This window comes from Diplotaxodon limnothrissa, linkage group LG7 (genome assembly GCF_057381915.1).
Source record: "Diplotaxodon limnothrissa isolate DT_005_m linkage group LG7, D_limnothrissa_male_GT1.1, whole genome shotgun sequence".
NCBI lineage: Eukaryota > Metazoa > Chordata > Actinopteri > Cichliformes > Cichlidae > Diplotaxodon > Diplotaxodon limnothrissa.
This window is the reverse complement of record NC_140602.1, coordinates 66581998-66606057: the sequence shown is the minus strand read 5'-3', so window position 1 is coordinate 66606057 and position 24060 is coordinate 66581998. Positions and strand designations below refer to the sequence as shown.

Here is a 24060-nt window from a genome sequence, read left to right as displayed (position 1 = left end):
AGAGGGGCCAGCCCCCAAATTAACTTATAGGTTTAAGATAACCTTTTACAACTTCATTAGCTTACCAATTTGTAGCTCATTCTTTGGTGTCATATTACGTTGTAATCTACACGATGCAAATGTTCACATTCAGGTTCTAACCCACAGTACTAATGCTGAATTAATCTGTGAGATTATGCTGTGATTACACCCATTTCTGTATATTTTAGTGATTTTCAGTAATAATCTGCTACTCATTTCACTGCATTATCTCAGGTGATGCATCAGTACGGTGTGAGCAGCTGGACCGGTTGCTTCAGTGGGGGGCTGAGTTTCGCCAGTCATCATCCATACCACTGGCAGGAGAGAAGGTGCTGGAAGACCTGGTGGCCTTCGACGTCATCCTGGGAGACCTCAACTTTGACAACTGCTCTTCAGGTATGTCTAAATTGATAGTGCCAGGATCAACACAGGGGTAGTTGGGATGTTCTCCACCCACCTCAAAATTTGATTGCATGCTGAACTGGAGAAAAGCTGTACAGTGGGGTTGAATTTTGGATATGCACTGATGTAGATCTGGAAATAGGTCATTTCTCAAAAATGTCAACGTGTTCTCTAACTTGCTGTTAACATCGAGTCTCCCATTTAGCACTTGGAAAATTCTGAAAATCATTCACTTTGTGTTTTAAAATGCATTTGATCTTATGATTCAGTTATAAACAATCTGAGGTTCGACTAATTACCCAAAACTGCAGCTTTGGTTCTTTGCTTTGTAATAATAGTGTGTAAAGAACAAAGCTGCAATTTTTAATTCCAAAAGAAAACCATTGTTTAACTGACTAATGTACTAACACGATAGGCTCCTGCTGTCAAATAGACAATGAACATTTTAATAAGTTGATTGTTCTTATTAGTCATATTGTTAAATTCTTCTTTGAAACCTTTCCGTAATGAGGCATTGAATGTGACCACGATGCTTGTTATAATTAATCAAAACAGCCTTGAAACAGTGAACCTCTATGACAGTGTGTCAGTAAAGCTCATGGCTCAGCTCACAGATCTTTGTACTTCACACTGCAATTGTACATGCAAAAATAAAATGTGAATTAAGCTCTGAATGCTTCTAAGTAAGACTGAATAGCAGCTCAGTACTGTACCTGAAGGCCTCCTGTATACCCACAGCTTTAACCAGAGCTCTGCACTGGTGTTATTTATATAACCACCATCAACAGCACCAACATAAAAGACAGAAAGAAGCATTGCTGTCTCTTTATCCCTTAAATCCCAGTGCGAAAAAGTGTTTGTGTTGTAAAGCAGACTTAGCAATAAAAAGCAACGCAGTGGATTAAAAAGACGGATAGAGTGGGAGAAAAGGTATGAAAAATAAAAGATTTTTAGTAGCTAATTAATAACTATATAAGACTAACTATTCACCACATTTAATTTTTGCATTAAATGAGATAAATGCAAGACGACAATAATAAAAAGCATTCATACAAAAGAGCTATCTCACAAACACAAGCATGATGTAACTTGCCATTGCCAGTGTGTGAATGTGTGTGTGAATGACTGAATTAGTGAATGTAGTGTAAAGCGCTTTGGGGTCCTTAGGGACTGAGTAAAAGCGCTATACAAATGCAGGCCATTTACCATTTACCATGATAATTAAACCAGCTGCAGTTGGTATCAGAAATAGAAAGCACTAAAGGTCAAGTCCTTGGCAACGGTGGGGAGGAAGAACTCCCTTTTTAACTGAAAGAGTCCACACAAGCAGGCTCAGGGAGGGGAAAAGGTCTGTAAAGAGAATGAAGAGGGAAAAAGAAAAGTGTAGAGCTGTGGAGGTTAAAAGGGGACTTAAGTGAAATGAAATGAATGAATAAATAATAATGAAACTGATTTATTTTATTATACTTAACTCGTGTTTTGCCCTGCACAGCATGCTAGCAGCTTAGCAACTATGACCTCCTAAAGAAGAATCAGTAATGTGTGACTTTTCTGCCGTGTTTGGAGTAAAACTGACTTTCCTGACTGTGTGTATAACCTTCCACTGTGTATGTGTGCACACTTGTATTTTTCCAGAGGACAAGCTGGAGCAGCAGCACGCACTTTTTACTCAATACAAGGACCCATGTCGCCTGGGGCCAGGGGAGGACAAACCATGGGCTCTGGGTAACAACACACAACCCAACACCTGCCCACGCACATCTTCCTCTACGGTCGCTCCATACGCACTGTAGTAATATGTACACCACCGGCTTCGGTTACAGTCTGACTGTAAAATGCAGGTGTTGCTGCGTGCACCAAGGATCCACGCGGTGCCTGCAGAGTGCAGCAGGCATTAATCTGGCTCAGGCTGGCTAAGTCAGAATGCACCCAGTACAGCAGGCTGATACATGGGCATTAGTGACGCAGAAGACTGGAGGGTTTTGGTCTGGATATGGAGCGTTTTTTTAGGCCAGCGGTATTTCAGGGACAGTGTGGGCAGGACCGAGTGAAAGGGCTTGTTTAGAGAAGGGCTTATTTATTTGGACAGGCATATTTTCCATTGCAAGCCGGGGAAACAGATTGGCACTGCCTGTTTCGCTGTTATTAGACATAGGGAGTTTGGAGGGGAAAGAAAAAACTGATCAATGAATCAGTGAAAGAAAGGGAAGGAAGATTATCCCATTTCATAAAGCTTATCCAAAGAAGATTAGACCTGAATGGATACAATAGTGAGCCAAAAATCACAGCTAGAGAGCTGAAGCTGCCAGATATTGTCAGATGTTGTACTGACAGAGTGTGCAGTAATTTCCTGACTCTTCTGGTGGCAAATGGCAGGATTTCATACTTCTTTTAAATCTTGTGGAAAAGAAGGAAAAGCATGAGACCAACTTGGCATAAAAAGCCATGGCAATATGTTCACATGACTGAAGTTTCAGCAAAAAAAGAAAAATCTCCCCCACTCATAAATGTCACGTCTCTTTTCATGATGCGTTTTAGTTCATGTTAGAGGGCAGATTAAACAACCGCCAAAGCCAGCAAGTACACTCACTGTGGTCTTCGATGTATTTTTGGAGCTGTGGCCAGAGCTGGTGTGAAAGAATATTTATTTTGTTCCCTTCACAGCTTATTGGTGTTTTCAGGATTTATGAGACCAGAAAACTGAGGTCATGTTAACCACTCAAAACAGGGAAGCTGGTGCATATCTGTACTTTCCCAAGCAAGCTGAAGCAACACGTTCTCACTCCCAACCCAACACATGCTCCTGCTCAGGAACTCCTTCCTTTTATATTTTAACACATTAGTGTGTTTTTCCCTTTCAGGGGTGCCATTTACTGTTGATTTCCAAGAGGAGGAGTAACAAAATCCTACATTTGACAGGTGTCTGGAAACTAATTTAAGGTTAGGGTTAAGGTTTGTTGGTGTTTTAGCCACATGCATGGAATTTGGCCCTGTAGTATTTAGAAGCATTTCCATTTGGATGTGCCAAATGGTCAAAAATACCATGAAATCTAAGTCTATCTGGGTCACCAGGTGGGGGTGAGCCTAACGCAAAAGACAAAAGCAGATTCATTTAACTCATGTTTTTGACCTTACCATTGGTGTTGCCATACGGTTAGCTTAAATGCAGACTTTCATTATGTCAAACACCCAGTAGAAAGGCAGGAAAGGTCTCCTTTCCTTGTTTCCTTAACCTTAATCTTACTACGCAGTGAAAGTCTTAAGATTTAGAGTTGTTCAGTTATCAGTTCTGCTTGCCTCTAATGTCACAACTCACTAATACACTGATTTGTTTTGAACTTTCAGCGACTTTTTAATGCCTCAGGCAAACAATCTCATGCTGTTTTGTTAAAATCTGCTATGAGCTATATTAAAGTAACCAAAGTGAAGCGAAGGCTGTAATCTAACTCTGTTTGCATTGGCTATGTGCTCAGTTTGATGTTGACTGTATTGCCAAACCACTGTATAGTATAGTCTCATGAATTTATTTGACTTGAATGATGATAATAAAAGCAAGAGTTAAAGCGGATCATCTCTGTAGCAGGAAAAGAAAATGTGAGTTGACAGAAGGGTTAGCAAGATTATGTTTCATTTTACTGTTGAGACTGCCTGCACCCTCCCGTTTTTAACTCCAGCCTTGGCAGTGAAATTATTTTTTAGTCAATGTTTATACAGCCCGGAGTAGCCTTAGTACATACGATGTGTTTTCTTGTCTATCTCAAGGATCCACATCAACAGCCTCGTTGTGTAAGTGTTGTCAGATATACATATATAGTACCACAGTCCTCTCTTTCTGACTTCTCCTTCATGTCTTTCCTTCAGCTGTCTGAGTTAAGTTGATTAGCAAAAGATGTGGAAGTTTTGTTTGACTTGGCCAGGTTTGGTTGCATTAGCTTTGGCATTTCTTATGGGGAGTTGGAGCTCCTGGACAAATTCTGCACCAGTACAGGGCGAACAACCCGACTCCACACAGTGGCCGTGCTCAGCATCCTTGGTTACCATGGTGTCCCATGGTACTGATGACATCAGCAGCACTTTTTTTCTTGAAGTCTCTCTGTGGTTATTTCTAGAGATGGACCAATCCGATATTACGTATCGGTATCGGTCCGATACTGACCTAAATTACTGGATCGGATATCGGAGAAAAATAAAAAATGTAATCCGATCCATTAAATATCACGAAAGCACCTCACAAAACTTGCAACACGCCGTAACTCGCCTCAGAACGTTAGCACGTCGGAGCAGTATGCATCACGTGATAGAGCGGCTGTGGCATGCGGGACCTGTCGGTGGTCTGGATAGCATTTGGAGCTTCGCTAGCAACCCGGCATTTCATCTCCGACAAAGTTATCCCGAGAGAAGTAAAGCAAGTGTGTAAGTCCATCTCTGAATGTTTGTAAAGCATTCCTGCGTTAAGCGACTGCCTCCTCTTGCTGCTACTTCAATCATGAAACAGCTTAATGATCGGCTGATCGGCTTTTCTGTCGCGAGTCCGTCTCTTGTTTGTTTTTGGCCCACTTTGCACCAGAAAGAGGAAACCAGCGGCTGAACAACAGCAGCACGTTTAAGCTTGATAAGCTGTTGTTAGAATTTATTTAATATTACTTTCTACTCGAGGATCTTTTTCTACAGCTGACGCTGGTAACTGTGCAGGGGCGGATCTAGCAAAGTTTAGCCAGGGGGGCCGATAGGGCATGAACATTGAAAAGGGGGCACAAAGACATAGTTTTAAAATGTCTAGCTTTTAATAAATAATTATCCAAATCTTACACCCAAAGTTTTAATTTGATGTAAAATGAATAGAAGTCCATTACTGTATATAGTAAGTCTAATATATATACCCTAGTAAGCTATAGTACTTTTTCCTTTGGGAAGGTACCATCTGTGCAGTCTGCAATTTTGTTGAAGAAAGATGTTGAATCTATTTAATATTTCTTGAAAAATAATTGATTTCTGTGCATTTTTTTTCACACTGCATCAAATTAAGGTTGATTACATCGATTAAGCATCATGAGGTGGAGCGTGAGGGGTGGTTCCCTATTTTTTATTTATTTATTTTTGTTGTTGCTGGGAGTTGGAACCCTATTAGTTAGGTTGCTTAATATTTACGCTAAGTACTCTTTAAAATACCAGAATAGGGAGGATGGTGTAGGTTTAAGTTTATTAGATTGATCAGTATTGCTGAACTATGAAATATTTTTTTTTTGCATACAGGTATAACAGAATAGCTTTAGTGTAGTTGTTGTTTTAAACTTGAGTATGAACTTATACAAAATGCAGCAAGATATTTAAAAAAACAGTTTTGTTGATTAAAACACACTATATCGGATTCATATCGGTATCGGCAGATATCCAAATTTATGATATCGGTATCGGTATCGGACATAAAAAAGTGGTATCGTACCATCTCTAGTTATTTCTGACCTTGAGGGACTCCCACCGACTCTGTCGAGCTGCTAACAGCGTACCCAGTGGGCGACACCTACTGGTTCTGACCGAGTGAGAATGGGTTGGCTAAAAACGGCAGCAGTGTAGCGGAGTATGCCCACCGGACACCCCGCCATCTTTATTTTCACTGATCTAAAACCTGCTCTTAGAATTGTGAAAAACACTGTCCGCGCATCAGACGCCTACTCTTCATAAGAGCTCCCAACACTCATGAATTGACTGGAGTAACTTCAGAGTGCTGCGCTCGTCATGCGGAGCATTTTAAACGCATTATCCAGCCCACGGCCTTGAGTCCTCATTCTCAAAAGCATCTCTGAGTGCTTCTCTTTCTCTTGCTGTTTTATTCCACTGGTTTATGACAGTAGATTGTAGTCTGAGGATTATAAAGGCGGAGAGGGTTTCTGACCCTTTAGAATAGCTATACTGGAAGCTAGATGTTATTTGACATAGTGAGGGGGAGGACTGTGCAGTGTAAACTACATCAATAAAGCGTGAGCAGAAATGGTTTCTGCAGTATGTCACTGCAAATGAAATACACAGAGTGGAGATGAATCATTGGTGCAGTTGTATATGAATATTTTTCACGAGCCAGATTTTAATCAGATACTGGTGTTTTGCTGTTTTCATCTTTATTTAAGCTAATTGAAATAATTCGATTCATGCTCACAAGTTTCAGTCTACAAAGGCAAAACAATGAAAAACAGAGATTTACCAAACAGCAAGAAGTCTGGTTGTTTATTTTCAGCTGCGCCAATGTCCTCCCAGTGCCCAGAGACACGCCTGTCAGGTGGATGAACGTCAATTCATTGGTCACAGGTAGATAAACCTTTAAGAGGTCAGTAAGACTAGAAAAGCACAAGAGAAGCACAAGCAGAAGTACATTAATCCACTAACAAATCATGAGCGATGAGCCTCACCTGAATTTTATGCCATTAAAGTGTTTTGAAAATTGTTCAGTCATTGTAATCGGTACACATCCCTAACTATATATAATATATATACTAATATATATACTATACTAGTATATATACTATATATACTATAATATATTTTGTTCTTGGGTTAGGGTCATCACCAATGGTTTTAATGACTTGGTGAACAAAAATAAATTTATATAAAATCTATTAATGGACACTCCTGTAGCTCGTACATTTTTGGTCCTGTGTATTAAAGTACAAAATTGTCATTAAAAGTTTAAGACTGGGACAAACCACAGTGCCCTCCACCAAAGATATGATTATAAAGGGAGACTATTCTTCTTCTAAAGCTACAATAGGATATTATTTTATGAACATGAAATTGGCGCCAGCTGATGATGTATACAGAAGTGATAACTTTTGTTCAGTGAATGGTAAATGGACTGGTTCTTAGATAGCACATTTCCTCTTTACTTAAACACTCAAAGCACTTTCTTCAGCTTTATTCACACCCAGTCATACCAGTACTTTTTTCTAAACCTGGATCTTTTCTATCTAGAAGAGCAACTTGGGGTTCAGTATCTTGTCCAAGGATATTTAGGCACGCAGACTGTAGCAGTCAGGGGTCAAACCACCAAATTGCCTATCAGGTACCTTCTGAGCTGGTTCCCATTATCTGATAACATTTGAAATTGGTAAATTAGATGAACAAAGGCTGCAGCTCAGGAGCAAGAGCAGACTGTCTAGTCGTTTTAAGATTGGTGCTTTAACTCATCCATCAGAGTATGAGTGTGTGGTTGTTAGGTTAAACCTGCTTAGTCATAGAAAAATGTAGTAAGAAAGCACTTTGAGTTCTCAGAGTAGAAAAAAGTATTTAAGTACCACTCCAAACGCTGAGAGATAGACAACTTTTTCTAGTCTAATGATTTGAGACAAACATCTAAATTCATTGTGTCATTTTAACCTTCCATTAAGAGCTTTTGTTGCCCTCCAACTTGGACTCTGCAAACCCTGCAGAGTCATATGAGCATTGTGCACTTTATAAAAGCATCATGCACACTGATAATCTCCTGCTGACACATTTCATGAAAGAGACGCTTCATGAATTCAGAGAAGGAAAAAAAAGCTCAGCCAGCAAGTAAAAGGTAATCCTATTTTTCCTCTTTTTTTCTTCTAAACCTGACCTCCATCAGTGTATGTACCTGTGGGTCATGCTAACTTGTATCACTCCATACCTGCATACCTTCAGTATCAGGGTAGAAAGTGCAAGTTCTGCGCTGCCTTCCAAAAAAATATTTTTGCATAAATCATTTTTCATTCTCGCCTAAAGTAAACATGGAAATGAACCACCTGAACCTTTTCTCACTCCCTGCTTACATAATGATGCTTAATCAGGACATGTAGGTGTTCTATTACAATGCACTGGGCACTCTTTTACTGACAGTTTTCACCAGGTTAGTCTGATAGGATTTAACACCTGACCTGGACCATAAGCACAAGCAGAAGCACTCTGCTGGTGTGTTAACTGTAGTCAAGGACTTTATCATGGAAACCAAGAATAGTGGAGATATTAGATGTTTGCCTTTTAAAATGTTTTAATCTTGTGGAAGTTTGTATTTTATTTTTCCCTAAATCTAAGTATCTAAGTAGCCTCCGTGTCTAAGCCACATTATTTAATGCCTCAAACTAACCAAAAAGACAGAAAGGCCTCGCAGTCAAAAATAAGCAGCATTCAATCTCTTGGCGGTCATATGAGGACTTTTGTTCTAAGTGGTGTGTGTGTGTGTGTGTGTGTGTGTGTGTGTGTGTGTGTGTGTGTGTGTGTAAAAATCAAACATGAAAATGTTTGTAATTCTGGCTGTGAGAATTACCTTTTTTCTCTATTAGGCACCTCCATCAAGGGACGCTTACACAGCATTTTCATCCACACGAGCTATATTCTTTAATATTATATTATATATTATATATTATATTATATAATATTTATATTCTTTATTCTATATTCTTTAAAAACTCTGCAGCTAAACTGGACGACTGGACAGACTGCTCAGCTGTCCCATAGTCAAATTGTAAACAGTTACAAGAGAAGTCATTTTCTGCATCCTATTTGCTAATGTAAACACATCAGTGTGAATGAATGGATGTGCTAAGTAGTCCATTATAAAAATATGTGATGATGCTAGCTAAAAGACCGAGCCATGGACTGATACTACAAGGCTGAGGGAGAACGAGGGGGAGGGAAGGAGAGAAATGCAGGCTGAATTTACTTGTGCACGTCTCCACTTTAATGCATTGTAATGTGTCTTTAAACAGGTACTCTGCTGGATCCCAGTGGCCTTTATGATGAAGATGTCAGTTCACCGGAAAGTTTACAAAAGTGAGTCTCATCCCCTGAAAAATCAAATTACCTCTCCTTTTATTCGCATGACGATCATAAATCACAGCGGTCTAACTTCTGCTCCCAAATCTTACGAGTGTACCCATAATATATGTGTACCAAAACATATCTGAGATTTAAAGCTCTGAAATTACCATTGACCCAGTGCTCATGTTTGCAATTTGCTGTAATTACTATAATTTCTTTGGAAATTTTCAATGAAGCATCGTCATGACATCACCAGGCAGGCCACGAAGTCAAGATAAGCCCTAATCTCAGCAAATTTAGATGATGGGAGTGCAAACCCACACTTGACCGTTGCTCAGCTGATACACTGCAAACCATCTCCACCCCAACTGCTCGTTATCATTCAGTGTCTGACATATTTATCTTCAGTGCCTGCTCTGGAGTCTTGTTAATACTCTCTTCACTTTCCACGTATGCACACAGAAGTCTATAGAGGTTGGAGAACAGAGCCAATATCCCAAAATATAAATGACTGTAGACTGAAATAATAATCTTTTTGGTTATAGTGGTCCTGACAGAATTCCAATTAACTATATGCATTTGGATACAACACAGCATCTAAACTTCAGTATGTTGTGTGTTGTTTTCAGACTTATGGAGAACGAAGAGGGAAGGAAGGAGTACCTGGTGTTTCCTCCCAGTAAGAGCCAGTGTCCCGCCAGCAGTCAGAAGGGAAGGAAAATCCCGCTGAAGGGCAACGGACGCCGTATTGACTACATCCTTTACAGCGACGAGGGCCTCCAACAGGACTGGAAACTGGTACGGTTTTGTTGTCTTGCTGGATGACGCTCTCAAGACTCAGTCTCATATTTTTATTGTCAATTTGAGACTTTTTTAGACCTTAGAAAACTGGCAACACCTCTTAATCACCTGTCCTTTTATTTGTGTTTGAACTAATTAGCTTGCAATATGCTTAGTAATTTACAAAGCCTCAAAGTATTTCTTTATTTTTAATCTTAAAGATATATGCTGTTTACTCAGTCAGCCTCAGAAAAACAACAGTTCATAGAATTAAGTCCAATATTATACTAAGAAGTGTATTCCCATGATGAGTGTAAACTTTTGACCGGACATCTAAGTGCTTTTAAGAGGTCCTCTAATTCGCTCCATTGACCATAATCAGTTTAAATTTTATATTGAAAGCATTATTTAAATGAGGTCGTGCTAGCGGTCAAGTCATAATTGAAACGTTATTAAAAACATGCCATTTTTATTGTATTCTGAAGGGATTACTTCAACCACAAATTCACAGTAATAACAACATATTACAAGCAGATAAATATATGATTTTAATTTTCTGCCTTTCATTTGTTTTATGAGTCTTTATGGAAGTCCAGACTTCCATAACTGCAGACTAGAGACGGCAAATCATTGTTCAGCGATGGTGTCAACGCAAAGTGTTGTCAATTAGTGAGTTTCTGAAATGTGAACTTTTGCGCTCACAACTGCCCATTTATTTATGTCATATGGATAAGACTACAAGAAATTCCTTTGAATCACGTGTGTACAAGCGCTTTCAGACAGTTCGGGCTCACAGACGTAAACCCCGCAGCTAACACTGACATGAAGTGACGTCATCCTTTCCTATATTCAAAATCCAACAGCTCATTTGGGTGCTCTACCATTCAGCACTGCTTTGAGCTAACTGATGTTAGCTATCTAAGCAGTGCTAACCTACTGTAGCCAATACTTTGTTTTAAGCTAATCAGCTACATGCTAATGTTAACCAGCTACCCAAAACCTTTCACGCTGCTGTCTAGGGCAGCGGTCCCCAACCCCAGGCCATGGACTGGTACCGCTCCGTGAGTTGTTTGGTACCGGGCTGCCAGAGTTGAGGCTTGAGTTTGACATTTATGGTTTTCAGGGTTTTTATAATTAACTCGGTTTCCCTGGGCCTTTTCCCGTGTTGTAGTTGTGTCTTATTTTGAAAGAAATATTTACGCATTACCATAGCGACCAGAGAGCATTAAGGGACAGAGAGGACGATGTTACTCTCAGTGTTGTTGGCGCATTTCAGGAGGACGCTGCTAATAAAGTTACACAATTATACAGTGAATTCGCGTTTATTATCATATTTACAAAACACCACAGTTTCTGTCTTGGTCGTATCATTTTAGTTTGTTGTATTGATCAGCAACACCTTAAATGCTGGTCCGTGAAAATATTGTCTGACATTAAATTGGTCTGTGGCGCAGAAAAGGTTTGGGAACGCTGCGCTAGGGAAACCAATTCCATTCATTCTACGATTTTCTTAAGCGCTTATCCAAGGTGGAGTCACAGGAGGTGGGGGTGTATCGCAGCAGTCATGAGACAAGAGGTGGGGTCTCCTGGAGAGGTCGCCAGTGGAAGTCCTTTCTGATTGTGTTCTTTAGCTTGCAAACATGTTAGCTTTCTGCACACACACACACAGGCCAGTCTTTCACTTTTACTCAATTTACCAATACAGAACTACAAAGGTGTTCCCAGATTTCAGTGTCGTCACATTGAGCGTTACATGGAAAAGAAATAAAGGGAAAAGAAATGGTACCCTTCACAGATCACCATTTGAACATGCAGATATCGTAGGGACTGTGTACCCCTGGTGCTTTTTGTATCCTCAAAGTATTGTATTTCTAATATAATCAAGATTATGGAAGTTGTAAAATTATATTAGAAATACAATACTTTGAGGATACAAAAAGCACCAGGGGTACACAGTCCCTACGATATCTGCATGTTCAAATGGTGATCTGTGAAGGGTACCATTTCTTTTCACAGACTCAGTACACAGTGCACGTTTTTCACAGCAGACATTCAGATTTATCACAGCACGAGAAGGACGTGTGATTAATAACACTAAGAGCAACCCTTCCATTAAGTGGACAAAAGCGAAACCTTCCTTAGGTAATGCAGCGTTCATTCAGTTTCACTGGCATGTCAAAAGGGTTTATTATGAAAAAAGGCAGCACGTGTTTTAAATCGGTGTTCCTACTGTGTTGGATGTGTGAACGCATCTCCAAATATTACATGCTTAAAACACCAACACAAAAGAGTTTGCTAACAGGGGGCACAGAATTGTGGCATTTTCTTGTCAGCGGGGAGGTGATATGTTTAATTCTCCTCTGATTAATTTCCTAGCAACAAAGCTAAAAACCTAATTTTCCCGAGCCGTGTGAAGCAGGCTGAAATTATGTCACACCACGGGAGAATGTTTGACTAAAATCTGGAGAGGTGAACAATGAAACACAGCAAAAACAACAACAAAAAAGTAGGGAAGAAAAGGAATGAGGGCAGGACTGTCTGTGTGAGGGACTGGAGAGGATTGGAAAACCAAATCATACTATTTACACCTCTCTCCTTTCTTCCCATCTCTCTGTCTGACTCTTTCTATTGGCTCTCTGAAGGCAGCCGCCTGACGCCACCTTCTGTCAAAGTACAGTTACTGTAGCATCATTTCCCTTAAGTGGAGCTGATCAAGCATGTCGCTAACCTCCCGTCACTTGAAGGGTCTCATTTATTTACATGTTTACCTTAATCTTGTGTTGTTTCTCTTTATCTCTTCATGTTACTTTAAGTTATTTTTTGAAGAACATACTTGGATAAAAATGTTTCCGCTCTTAGGTTTAAATTGTCCTGCAATAATTATTTAGTGGAGACACAACTAGCAGAAGGAGATTAGTGGATTACCTTAATGAAGACAATTAAGTTTTAAATGAGTCGATATATCAAAGTATGACCCAATTTACATATTAAATATTGCTTATAACTAGTTTCAGTGAATGGATTTTGTATAGAGGGAGGGTTTATTTGTGGAGATGTTGATATATATTTTTAACCACTTCTTAAATCAGGAAACATAGTCAGCAGCCAAGAAAAATACTTTTTTCCCCTTTCATGTGTTGTTATTAATAAAATCTTCCAGAAATCAGCTTCTCCATTGTATATGAGTAATGTGCCTTTAGAGCATGATCAAAAGGTCATTTTGAAGAAGTAGCCTTCAGAGGAATGTGTTGCAAAAGTCCAAGCATTTTTATTTAATTGGGGAAAATACTAGAAGTAATATTAGGAATATGGACCACCTCAAAATTCTCTCTGTTTATCTCTTACACCAAAAAAAGAAAAAAGAATTTGATATATTTTGTAAAATGTTTTGGGTTTTTTGCCATAAAAATGTAAACTAACATACAAATCCATACTAAAAGAATGTTTCATTTTGAAATGTAAGTTTCCTGTCAATTAGATTGTTCGAAGTACTATTAAAAAAAAATTCATAAATTGTCACATCTCTCTTAAAACGGCACTATTGATAAAACATATCAACATTATTAAATGAACTCTCATTGATTGTCATGACAAAGGTTTTAGTAGTACTTGCAGCTACGTTAGCAGTCGTTGTCTGTGGAAAGTACCTTCTATTGACATTACAGTCCACATACTTTTGGTCAGGGTTGTTTATCATGGTTTTGGACAAGTCCCCAGAGTTCCAGTGACATTTAGTGACAGCATGAGGCAGGAAGGCCCTTCCTGCTCCAACATGACAATGTCACCATTCATAAAGCTGATTTTTTTTTTTCAGGAGAGGGAGCACCTCATATTCAAAAAGCACCAAGCAGCTATGATGAATCTAGATGGCCTCTTTCTGTAAAATGTATACATAAAAATGTGGGCTATTTTGGACTCTCAGTTATTGAGATTATGGTTAATGAATAAACCGCTTCAGAGGGGAGCAAATGTTCCGATAGCAAATTGAAAAGCAGCAGCAGAGAGCTGCCTCATTAGCTTGTGTTAAAGTAATTTCTCTTTTAACATCTAACTAAAGATTTCAGCATTTCAGTGATTACACTAATGCTTGCTTTATACTGGAGGATGTTGGTTTTGGTAATATTGTAGGCTGCCCGAAGATGTCATGTGCAGTGGTGCTTCCTCTTATCTAAAACAAGGCTGTAAGACACTGATTCCCAACACTCCTAACTATCACTCCTAAACTGAAAAGTTTTTAACAGAAAACCAGCAATGCCAAAATTAATGCACGTGACTTTATTTGAAACGTCTTTTACTTTCTGAAAACAAAAACCAAACCCGCCCTAACGTTGAAAGTTGCTGCAGAATTAACTGCGAGCTTTGTGACGCCTTCGTGATCTGACGATGCTCTCTTCTACTCTTCATCCTGCAGGAAATCGAGGAGTTCAGCTTCGTCACCCAGCTGGCCGGCCTCACCGACCACCTGTCTGTGGCCATGCGCTTGGCTGTTTCCACTGGGGAAGAGGAGCCTTAGACTCATCACCTGAGCTTTTTATTTAAATACTGCCATGGAGAAGAGCAGACAGCCAGGATGAGAAGAAGATGTTATAGATAAGGAGGTGCTCAAGGAAAGATTGATGGGGCAGCAAATAGATGGATGAATGAACGAAGGAGGATTAATGAAGGTAGAGAAGAGGACCACCTGAGGGGAGAGAGACTCTGAGAGACTCTGAGCAGGAGAGATAAGCAGGGGAATTCAGTTTAGGAAACCAGAAAGATTTTCATCTTCCTGGGTAAATCACCCACTCAGTCACACACATTAAATACAGCACCACCCACAAGAGATCGACTTCTCGACTGTTGAGTATCGCCTGGCCTCTCCTCCAACGCTCCCTCTGGAACTGAGTCCAAAGGGTTTTATTTTCAGTGAATGGTTTCATGTAGCCAATACACACACTCCTTTTATCAGATCTGTTTTAGTCGTAGTGTTAGTATGATTTCTTTTTTTAATTATAATTATTGTTATTATTATTCTACCTTCAGGGACAGAAGGGACAAACACATTATTGGAGAGAAGCGTACAGCTACAGACTGGCCTTTACACTGACCGTCTGTGTCTTTGTGTCGTGTTCCTTGCTGAAAGGCTCTTGGTCAGTTATTCACCTTACTGCTCTCACAGTCAGTCCCAGGAACCTCAACAAGTGTCTTTTCTTTTCTAAAAAAAAAAAACAAGTCTTTCTAAAAGGATGAAATCAATGTACAATTTCTATTGTGGCCGCACCAATTTTTATAAGGAGTTGAAATGCCTGTTTAATATTATATGGTATGTTTCTATAAAGAGGTATTGTTTAAAGGGACATGAAACTGGAGACAAAACGTTGTCGGTTGAATGCGATGCGACGCTACAGCATGTTTCCTCAGCCATATTTGGTGAAACCATTGGTGAAGCTTTGCTGATGCATGATGGGAAATGGTGTTAGTTTACAACATTCATATAAAGGCTTGACACATACTTATACGTGTCTGAATGCCTCAAGGGGCATTTTGGCTCTCAAACACATACCTGCGTGTCTGTGTGGCATTTGTGCATGCTAATGCTAATAACACACATACAGAGGATTTAGCTAATGCAGGCACACAGCTACACACATGACATAAGGAGGGCTTTCAGTGGATGTAACAAAAAACCCCTGGCAGCCAAATTGGACCTCTTCACGAGTCCGACACGAAACATGGCGATCTTTTTGAGAGACTAGATATTGTCAACTTGTTAGCAAACAAACCGTAGTAGCTGGTTGGCAAACCATCACTTTATTGTGAGCACATCTGTTTGGTTCACTTGGTAAATTCCAGCATGAAGCCCAGTTATTAGCACAGCAAGTTGTCCAGTGGATTGTTACGTTGACAGCCATATTGCGACGCAACTGCAAAACCTCATTGTTCTGTAACATTTTAAACACCTACAGGCTGTGCAATATGCCACGTAAACTCAATATAAAGTTCAAAACAGTCCCAAAGATTAGCACAGACCGACCAAGAAGACACAGAATTCAGATTTTATTGCATCAAACGCTTCTTTTTTCACTTTTTTCACAAATACCTTTAAATAACAGAAACTATCCTGTTTTTTTTTTTACAATGTATCCAATATTTTCAAAAAGCAGGACATGTTCTGGTTTGTTGTTGTTGTTTGTTTGTTTTTATTGCGGCACAAATTCCTGGGAATGATTTGCCAGTAAATGTTCTATAATTACCTGGATTTCATTTTTCTTTTTAAATGGAGAAGTGTCGAAGTGAAAAAACAAAACGTAACTGAAGGTGTGTTCAGACTGAAAGCACATGTGAGACTCTTTCTCTTTAATGAAAAAACAAAAAATCCCAAGTATTTTAGCTGTTTGTGCAAATTCAGTCAAATTCCCACCAACTGCTTTGCCTTCAGCCTAAATGCACCTTCAGATTTCTGCTGTACTGTGTTACAATGTGGAGAAACTGGCTGGACAATTTTGAAATACTAAATCATTATAAAGCCATTACACCGACTCTCTGTGTGTAACAGAGCCAAACAGACCATGGTATCAAACAGGAGCTGGAACTTTGAGAAGTGTTTAGAGACATGTGCTTACTCAAACTGTCCTTAAATACCCCCAGACATGCAGCTGTGGTGCTGTGAACTCAGAGTGCTGTGGGCGAGTGACCTTGTTACCTTGAACTTTAAGAAACGAGGAAGCAGTTTTTAAACTATCAGTATTCTTAAGTGAGATGCTGCCAAATTAAACAGTTCTGCTTGGAAAAACTACAACTGTCATTCATACAGCAAATACCTTGAATATAAAACAGGCAAACATTAGCCATCAGAAGCTAATGGTCATATCAAGCCAAGTCAAGTTTGCATCCAAATGCTAGATTCGTATTTTCTCCACAGTACCTGTTGTTTAGCACCACACATGCTAACCTGTAAACAGTAAATGCAGTAAACTCCAGATTACTCTTCTACCATTCTGTTTAATCCAGGAACTACACCCATACTGCCATCGGTCAATATGGGCCGTAACACCTCTCTCTCTGAATAAAACATGCTTTACGGTGATAGTTAAGTTTGCAGATACTGTCTATATACCATGATCTGCAGGGTAAACAATGTTTACAACAGTTTTGTGACCTTTCTACCTGTCTCGTAATCACTTCAGGGGAAACGTTTCACTTCAAGCATCACTTTCAGCATCAGTGCAAATATGAATATGTTGGGGCAACTTCATGTGGTATTTTCCCCCCAGTTAAAGTGCTAGCTGGCATTTCTCTGAATAAAAACTGTGCTGAATGATAACCCAGGGTGGCCAGTGCACTATAGTATGTTTACAGGCATGGTATCAGCAGTCTACATCCTGCTGTTGTGAGTGTGTGTGCATGTGTGCGTGTGTGTGCACAGGACTTGTCAGTCATCCTGTTATGTATGTTCAGCTTACAGTTTTGCATACAGTATGAGTCCATCTGTCATGTGACTCTCTATATTGCTCATGGTATTATTATGACTGACACGTTCTTGTTTTTACCAAGTCTGTGCTTCACCATGTTCCTTTTTTATTTGATTTTTCTGAGACAAAGTCAGGTGAATTTGAGAATAATCACTGCTTTGCTTAGGGTAACATCACACACCCAAGAGCACTTGGTAAATAGTCATGTAAATACACTATATGAGTAAAGGAAAGGTGCCACGGTGAGCATCTGCTATGAGGTATAATAAATCAAAGGTTTGGAGAAGTACTGTGTTAGCCAATGTAAACATTTATTTATAAACCTTTATTTTTCAACTGTTGTATTTATTGCATCAAATCTGAATACTGCCGAACAGTTCATTTGTAAGAATGGACAGACAAACAGTGTGACACGTCTTATTTTAAAGCTGGACTGTGAAGGTTTTTGATTTTATATTTGGATTTCATTTTGTTTTGCTAATTCTTCTGTGTTATTTTTAATATTTCCGATTTAAAGTTCAAAGGAGAGTGTTGGTTTGTGTGGGTGTTGAGGGTTTATACCAAGCCTTAGGTTTGCAGTTGGGTGACTTTTCAGTCAGTCATGCGTAAACTTAGCAGTTGGAGGCAAATATGAACTCATCCTGTTGTGTATTCCTGTGAACTCTTTCTAAGCAGTGTGTTAGGCTGGTGAAGAGAAAAATGCTCAAGTGTAGTTCCATTTAAGTGGCATTAAATTCAATTTCTGGGCCACTTTAATGCTCTTAAACTGGTCTGCTGTTTGGTGCTGGGCAGGCACACTGACTACAGATGCAACCGCTGACTGTATATAAAGATGGACAAATAGCACATGTCCACTTTATCTTCCAAAACTGATGGAAGATATATGCTGGTGACAATATCTCTGTTGTAGTGATTAGAAGTAGATCCTAGTATGAGTGGTTCTTCTAACATCACACAAAATTATTATTACAAGTCAATAAATTCCTCTCCCCCAACTCCACGTCCTACTTCCAGATCAAATTTCCTGAACATTAAAAACACATTTTCAAATTTAACTGGAAGATAAAACCCATGATCTCGAAACTCCAAAAATGTGGAAATTAGCAGACATCAAATAAATAAATGAGTAGTAATAATTACAATAGGGAATTGAAACAACCAAAGATCAAGTCCTTTATAAACCAAATTGAACAAGTATAGTACTTTCTAAAGTCACTTCATGCGCCTATTTTCATTTGATATTAGAACAGCCTGTAAAAACAATGTTAATGTCTCCCAGAGTTAAGTGTTAATATGAAACAGTGATGTGCAGAAAATAAACCGACAGATATTCTAAACTAAGGATGAATATGGTTTGACTTTGATAGGAGATTAAAACTGAGACCATTTACTTTTCATTAGCTCTGGATGAAAAGGATAAATGGTACGGTGTTCTGAGACGGACATATAGGTAAAAAATAAAATTCAGAATCAATTCAAAGTCTTAAAATTTTAATGCATCAACTTGTCTCAAGTAAAGGTTTTGGTTTATTCACCAAAAGACTATTTACATGTTTGTAGAGGAGAAAAATTATTATTGCAAATTTGGAATTTTAGTCCTGATAAATATTGTATTTGTGCAATATTCAGTGCTCGGAGGTCTTAAAACCTCGATGCCTTCGCTGTGCTATCAGACTATATTAATTATCTAGTTTATAAAAACCAAACACTTTGAATTTTTAAAAAGTATTTGCTTTAGCCCTCTGAAGTCTAAGTCATTATCAGCTCTAAACCCTAAACCTAAGGAGGAAAGCAAAAAGGACACCACTGTTGTTGACGTACACATTGGTGAGTTGAGTCCTTTTGATGATTGTAACCATTTTAACAAATAATCGGGCTGTAGCTTTTTAATTCCTGATTAATTCTGATTAATATGTACTGACCATGTCAGCACTATATTAAGGAAAACACTCTGCCATTAATGATGCCACCACCTCCCAGCTGACTGCGAATGTTGCTACTCACAACCTAAAAACAGTGCAATCTAGACTATGAACATTTATAGAGCTGAAATTATTTCTCTTGAATAATTATAATTATGCAGTCTAGCACCTTTTGTTGTAAATAGGAGAACAACATATTGTTTCAAATCTGCCTCACTGCACTGCTGCTCCTGACAATCAAACAACTGGAATTGTTTGGTCAAAGGCTCGTTAGGAGCTTCAACCACAGCCACACAAACCTTAACTGTAATGACACCCAGGGCCACTTCCATCACTTCAGCCCTTTAAAAACAAACATTAGGACAAAATTAGATTCTCACAACGGTCAGCTGATTGGCTTGTAAGTGACAGGAATGTAGACACCTAGATAACGTAGTGCTCCCGACACTTTAGCCTCCATTATCCTGCTGCAGGGAGATGACCAAAGTTATCATTATAAAGACTAAAGATGAAGATGTGCACCGTACTTTGGTGAACACATGAAAAATAATTTACTCCTTCCTGCATCTTTTGGTGTCTGTATTCTTAGGGGAGCTAACCAGCAGGCCAGTTGATGTCTGTATGTCTGATATAATTTTGCTACATTTCTGATCACAAATCACTGCCTGCCTTGTGTCCATGTCGAGTTCAGGACAGAGTTATTCAGCAGTTAGTTGGGGATTTGAGCTCTAACCTTTTGTAGCTGCATGTAGTGTAATATTGCTTTAGGCGTGTAGACTTCATAGGAGTGATGCTTCACTTTTGCAATCCTTTTCTCATTTGTTTTTTTTTTTCTATCATGTGTCTCCATGTTTTTTATTGATTCTTGTCTTTTGGGGGGGAGGGGCTTATCGATGGGTTTGTCTGGCTGGGTCTCTGTAACTTGGCTCGGGGGATCAACTGCTTTTCTCTTTCTAAGCTTCTTCAACAAAACTGCTTATTTTCCTCTGCTTTTCTAAAGAAAAAAATCAAAGAAACTTTCCCCTCTACACGTGTCTTTGTGTCATTATTCACTTGAGGTCATTCAATGAACTGCAATTGTAATGTTCGTGAAAATAACTAGTGGATATAACAACCAAAAGTGCCATGACAAGCTTGTGGCAAGCGGTAACGCTAACTACCCTCAAAGTTTTTGTAAGTGAAAAGCTGCTATTGGTTGTTTGTGCTTCAGCTCATTTCCTCTTTTTCCAGTGTATCACAGTACGACTGCTTAGCACTGAGGTTAAGTCTGATAGAGACTGCCCTCTGGCTCTTAAAGGACAAAGTTTAAAGAAGTGAAAGAAGCCTTTAAAGAGTCCTTCTGCTTTTGATGAACAGGGGAAGAAGTCTAACACTTAAAATTTACATACAATGCTCTGTCAAGTGTAGAAAAAAACCCGCTAAAAAGTCAGATTAGTCATACAACAGAAAAGCACTGGACTGTAAACATGTCAAAGAGCAGCTCATCTTCCTATTAATTCTGATTCATGCTTTCTGAGATTTTCTAGCCTCCATGTGAATCCTTCTATCAATCTTTTAAGCATCGCACTGGTCACTGTTTTTATACTGATGATTAGATGAAAAATGTGAACGAACAAAGAAGTTTTTCATAGTAGCAAACAGATTATCATCCACCTCTGCAGGGCCTTTTATTGCTGAGTTCTACAGAGCTATTTTTAAAAAACATTATTTCGCCTCTTTTTTTGATACACTTTACACTTGCTGCTCTGCAAAAAAAAAAAAAAAAAAAAGCAACTTAGCGGTGGTTTACTAGGTGGTTTTTGTGCCAGAATTTCACAGTAGCTGGTTGGAAGCATGACTCCAGTGAGCGCTAATGTGGCATTTTAACATAACCCCATACAGTGTGTTAATTTGTCACTGGTGTTTACTGCCTCCATATGACCTTTCATCATTCCCATTGTTTTGCAGTAGCAGTTAGCCACTTCTTTTAAGAATTCTCTGGGTTCACCAAAAAGCAGAAGTTAAAAAAATATTCACTAACCGCTGAACTTTTTGTAGTCAGAAGCACTGAGATAAGTGTGCTTTCTAAATGCTTTGACATTTTTCTTTTTTTGATATGTTAACATGTCATGTTGCCAGAAAAAAACTTAAGCCATCTTAAAGTGACACTTTTGTCATTAGAACAACAAGTCAAGCATCTTTATTTATAGAGACAAACATCACATATCTAAAGCAGCCTCTTTAAAAGGGCTTTATATAGATATTACAATACTGTGTGTCAAAGCAAAAAAAATGCAGAATTAGTTCAGTTATTAACTTTATTCTTATCAAATTACAAAGACACGGCAACCCTGCTATGTCAATAAACAAAAAAAAAGCCTACAACACAAATTCACCTATCTAAAGGGATGGAAACCACAAGCAACAACCTACATGCTCACACTACTCACTGACAAAACAAAATCCACACCGCTCCCACGTCCTCACCCTGCACTAGCCTTTACAGTGTCAGAGTTACCTGTTGAGGGAGCCTAGGTGCCGACCGGGGATAACGAGCGGCAATCTCAAGGGGGAAAGAGAGAGCAGAAGGGAGAGCCACACATGTAGACCTACCCAGCTCCCTCTCTTATACATAATTTATGTTTTGGAAGGAAGACATACATGACCCAGGAGGTACAGGTAATGAGGGAGCACTATCAGGTAGTCATCGGCACTTTGTTAGATGCATGAAAGCTCATCTGCTACAACATTGTCAGCACCTGTATTATGTTTGTTCACAGGGTTGTAATCCTGTGCCAACAATGCCCAGCGCATCAGTTGCTGGTTCAGATTGAACATCCAGTAATAAAAACAAGAGTGTTGTGGTCTGTGAACGCTGTTCCTGAGGGAGAGCTAGAGGCAACAGAGACTACAAAATACTGTCACTCAAGAAGCGAGGCCAGTGTCTCCTTTTCTACAGTGGTGAAGTTTCATTGATGGGGTTTAAACTTCACTGAGAAATAGCAGACAGGGTGGCACACCTCCATCCTGGAGTAACATGGCGCCAGCTCTTGTGGTGCTGACATCAACATCTAGTTTGAAAGGGTGAGAGAAGTCAGGAGCAGCCAGAACAGGGGCCCTACAGAGGAGGGACTTTGCCGACTCAAATGCACATTGGCACTCTTCAGATAAGAGGCATGGATGGACTACACAACTTGGTCAAAGGAGCTACAGAAAAGCTTCTACAGAAACACCTGTTATATCCAGTCATCCCTAGAAACCGTTTTAGTTCCCGCCAAGTTGTTGGAACCGGATAGTTTAGCATTACAGCGACTTTGGCCTTCACTAGATGAACCTGTCCAAAACCAACCTGCTTGCCTAAGTGTGTAACTGTCGCTTTACGTCTGTGTAGGTTCTCAGTCATTCAGGTCATGGTAATCTAAGGACCTTGAAAAGAAAAGCAACTGGACTTCTTGAGTTTCTTTAACACGTTTCACCTCTCATCCAAGAAGCTTCTGACACTTGCCGGACTTTATCAAAGGTGTAAGCATCACAGCAGATTCCTTTGTGTCAAAGTAACTGAGGATAAAACACAGAAAAACCACCATCCTAGCTCTCCTTGTGGGGAACACACCCAGTCATGTCAAAAACTCCACTGACATATTCAAGTTTATTGGAAGCCCACAAACACAGACCAGTACCTACTCTTTGACACCCACGACCCTCTGGAACACAAACTTGGAGTGATCAGGATCCTGCAACACCAGGCAGAAAACATTCCCTCTAAGCCAGAAGGGAAAAAGAAGGAACACATGTGGTTATTCCAACTGGGCTTTCATCACAGTAAAGAAGATCAGACACCAACTAGGGAGAATCAGAAGGACAAATGGAACAACATTGTCATCCTTTATGTAGCAGGTCTGTCAAAAAAACTCAGGAAAGTCTTCTCGAGGCACAACATCCCAGTGTACTTCAGACCCAGCCACACATTCAGACAGAAACTGGTTCATCCCAAAGACAAAACTCCTAAACACAAACTTAGCAACTTAGTGTATGTTGTGCAGTGCAGTGAGGAGTGCTCAGACATCTTCATTGGAGAAAGCAAACAGCCACTTCATAAAGGCATGGCACAACATAAAAGAGCCACCTCGACAGAACAAGACTCAGCTGTGCATCTGCACCTAAAGGTCAAAGGTCACTCTTTCGAGAATGCCAATGTTCACATTTTGGACAGAGAAGACAGATGGTTTGAAGGAGGAATGAAGAGGCGATCTATGTGCACTATGAATGTGTGCATATTACCACGTCATCCAGATACACATTATATTGGGGCACATCCCCCCACACCACATGCATCAAATGCTGAAATGTAGCACAGGTGTTTTTCAGTCCAAATGCCACGAAAGTGTACTGCATAAAATGATCAGGAGTGACGAATGCAGAAATGTCAGAGGCTCTTGGAGTCAAGGAAACCTGCCAGTAACCTTTAAGAATATCCAACTATGACCACCTGACCTATCCAATCTATGCTGCCGATGCAGTCCTCCACACATACGAATGTAACAATAACACCCACTCACATCCTGGGCCATCTGACCTCAGGAAATCACATGATAGGGTGGGGCCAGGTTTCACAATGAGCTCACCCGAAACCCTGGCTGATTGTGACGCACACCCGTTTTCACACCATGGCTCATGTGATTAGGTGGAGGATCATCAGGGGGTTCTTTATCCCTCTTTGGGGGGAAACTCCCACT

General features: G+C 39.6%; 1 protein-coding gene across 1 annotated transcript in view; it reads left to right on the top strand.

Moving 5' to 3' along the window:
* smpd3 (sphingomyelin phosphodiesterase 3) overlaps window positions 1–14485 on the top strand; it is a 47925-nt gene extending 33440 nt beyond the window's left edge. The window contains exons 5-9 of the mRNA XM_085358751.1: window positions 256–417; window positions 2059–2148; window positions 9141–9204; window positions 9822–9990; window positions 14384–14485. Coding sequence (XP_085214877.1) covers window positions 256–417; window positions 2059–2148; window positions 9141–9204; window positions 9822–9990; window positions 14384–14485 — 587 coding nt within the window. The remainder of the gene's footprint in view (window positions 1–255; window positions 418–2058; window positions 2149–9140; window positions 9205–9821; window positions 9991–14383) is intronic.
* The last annotated feature ends 9575 nt before the right edge of the window (window positions 14486–24060 follow it).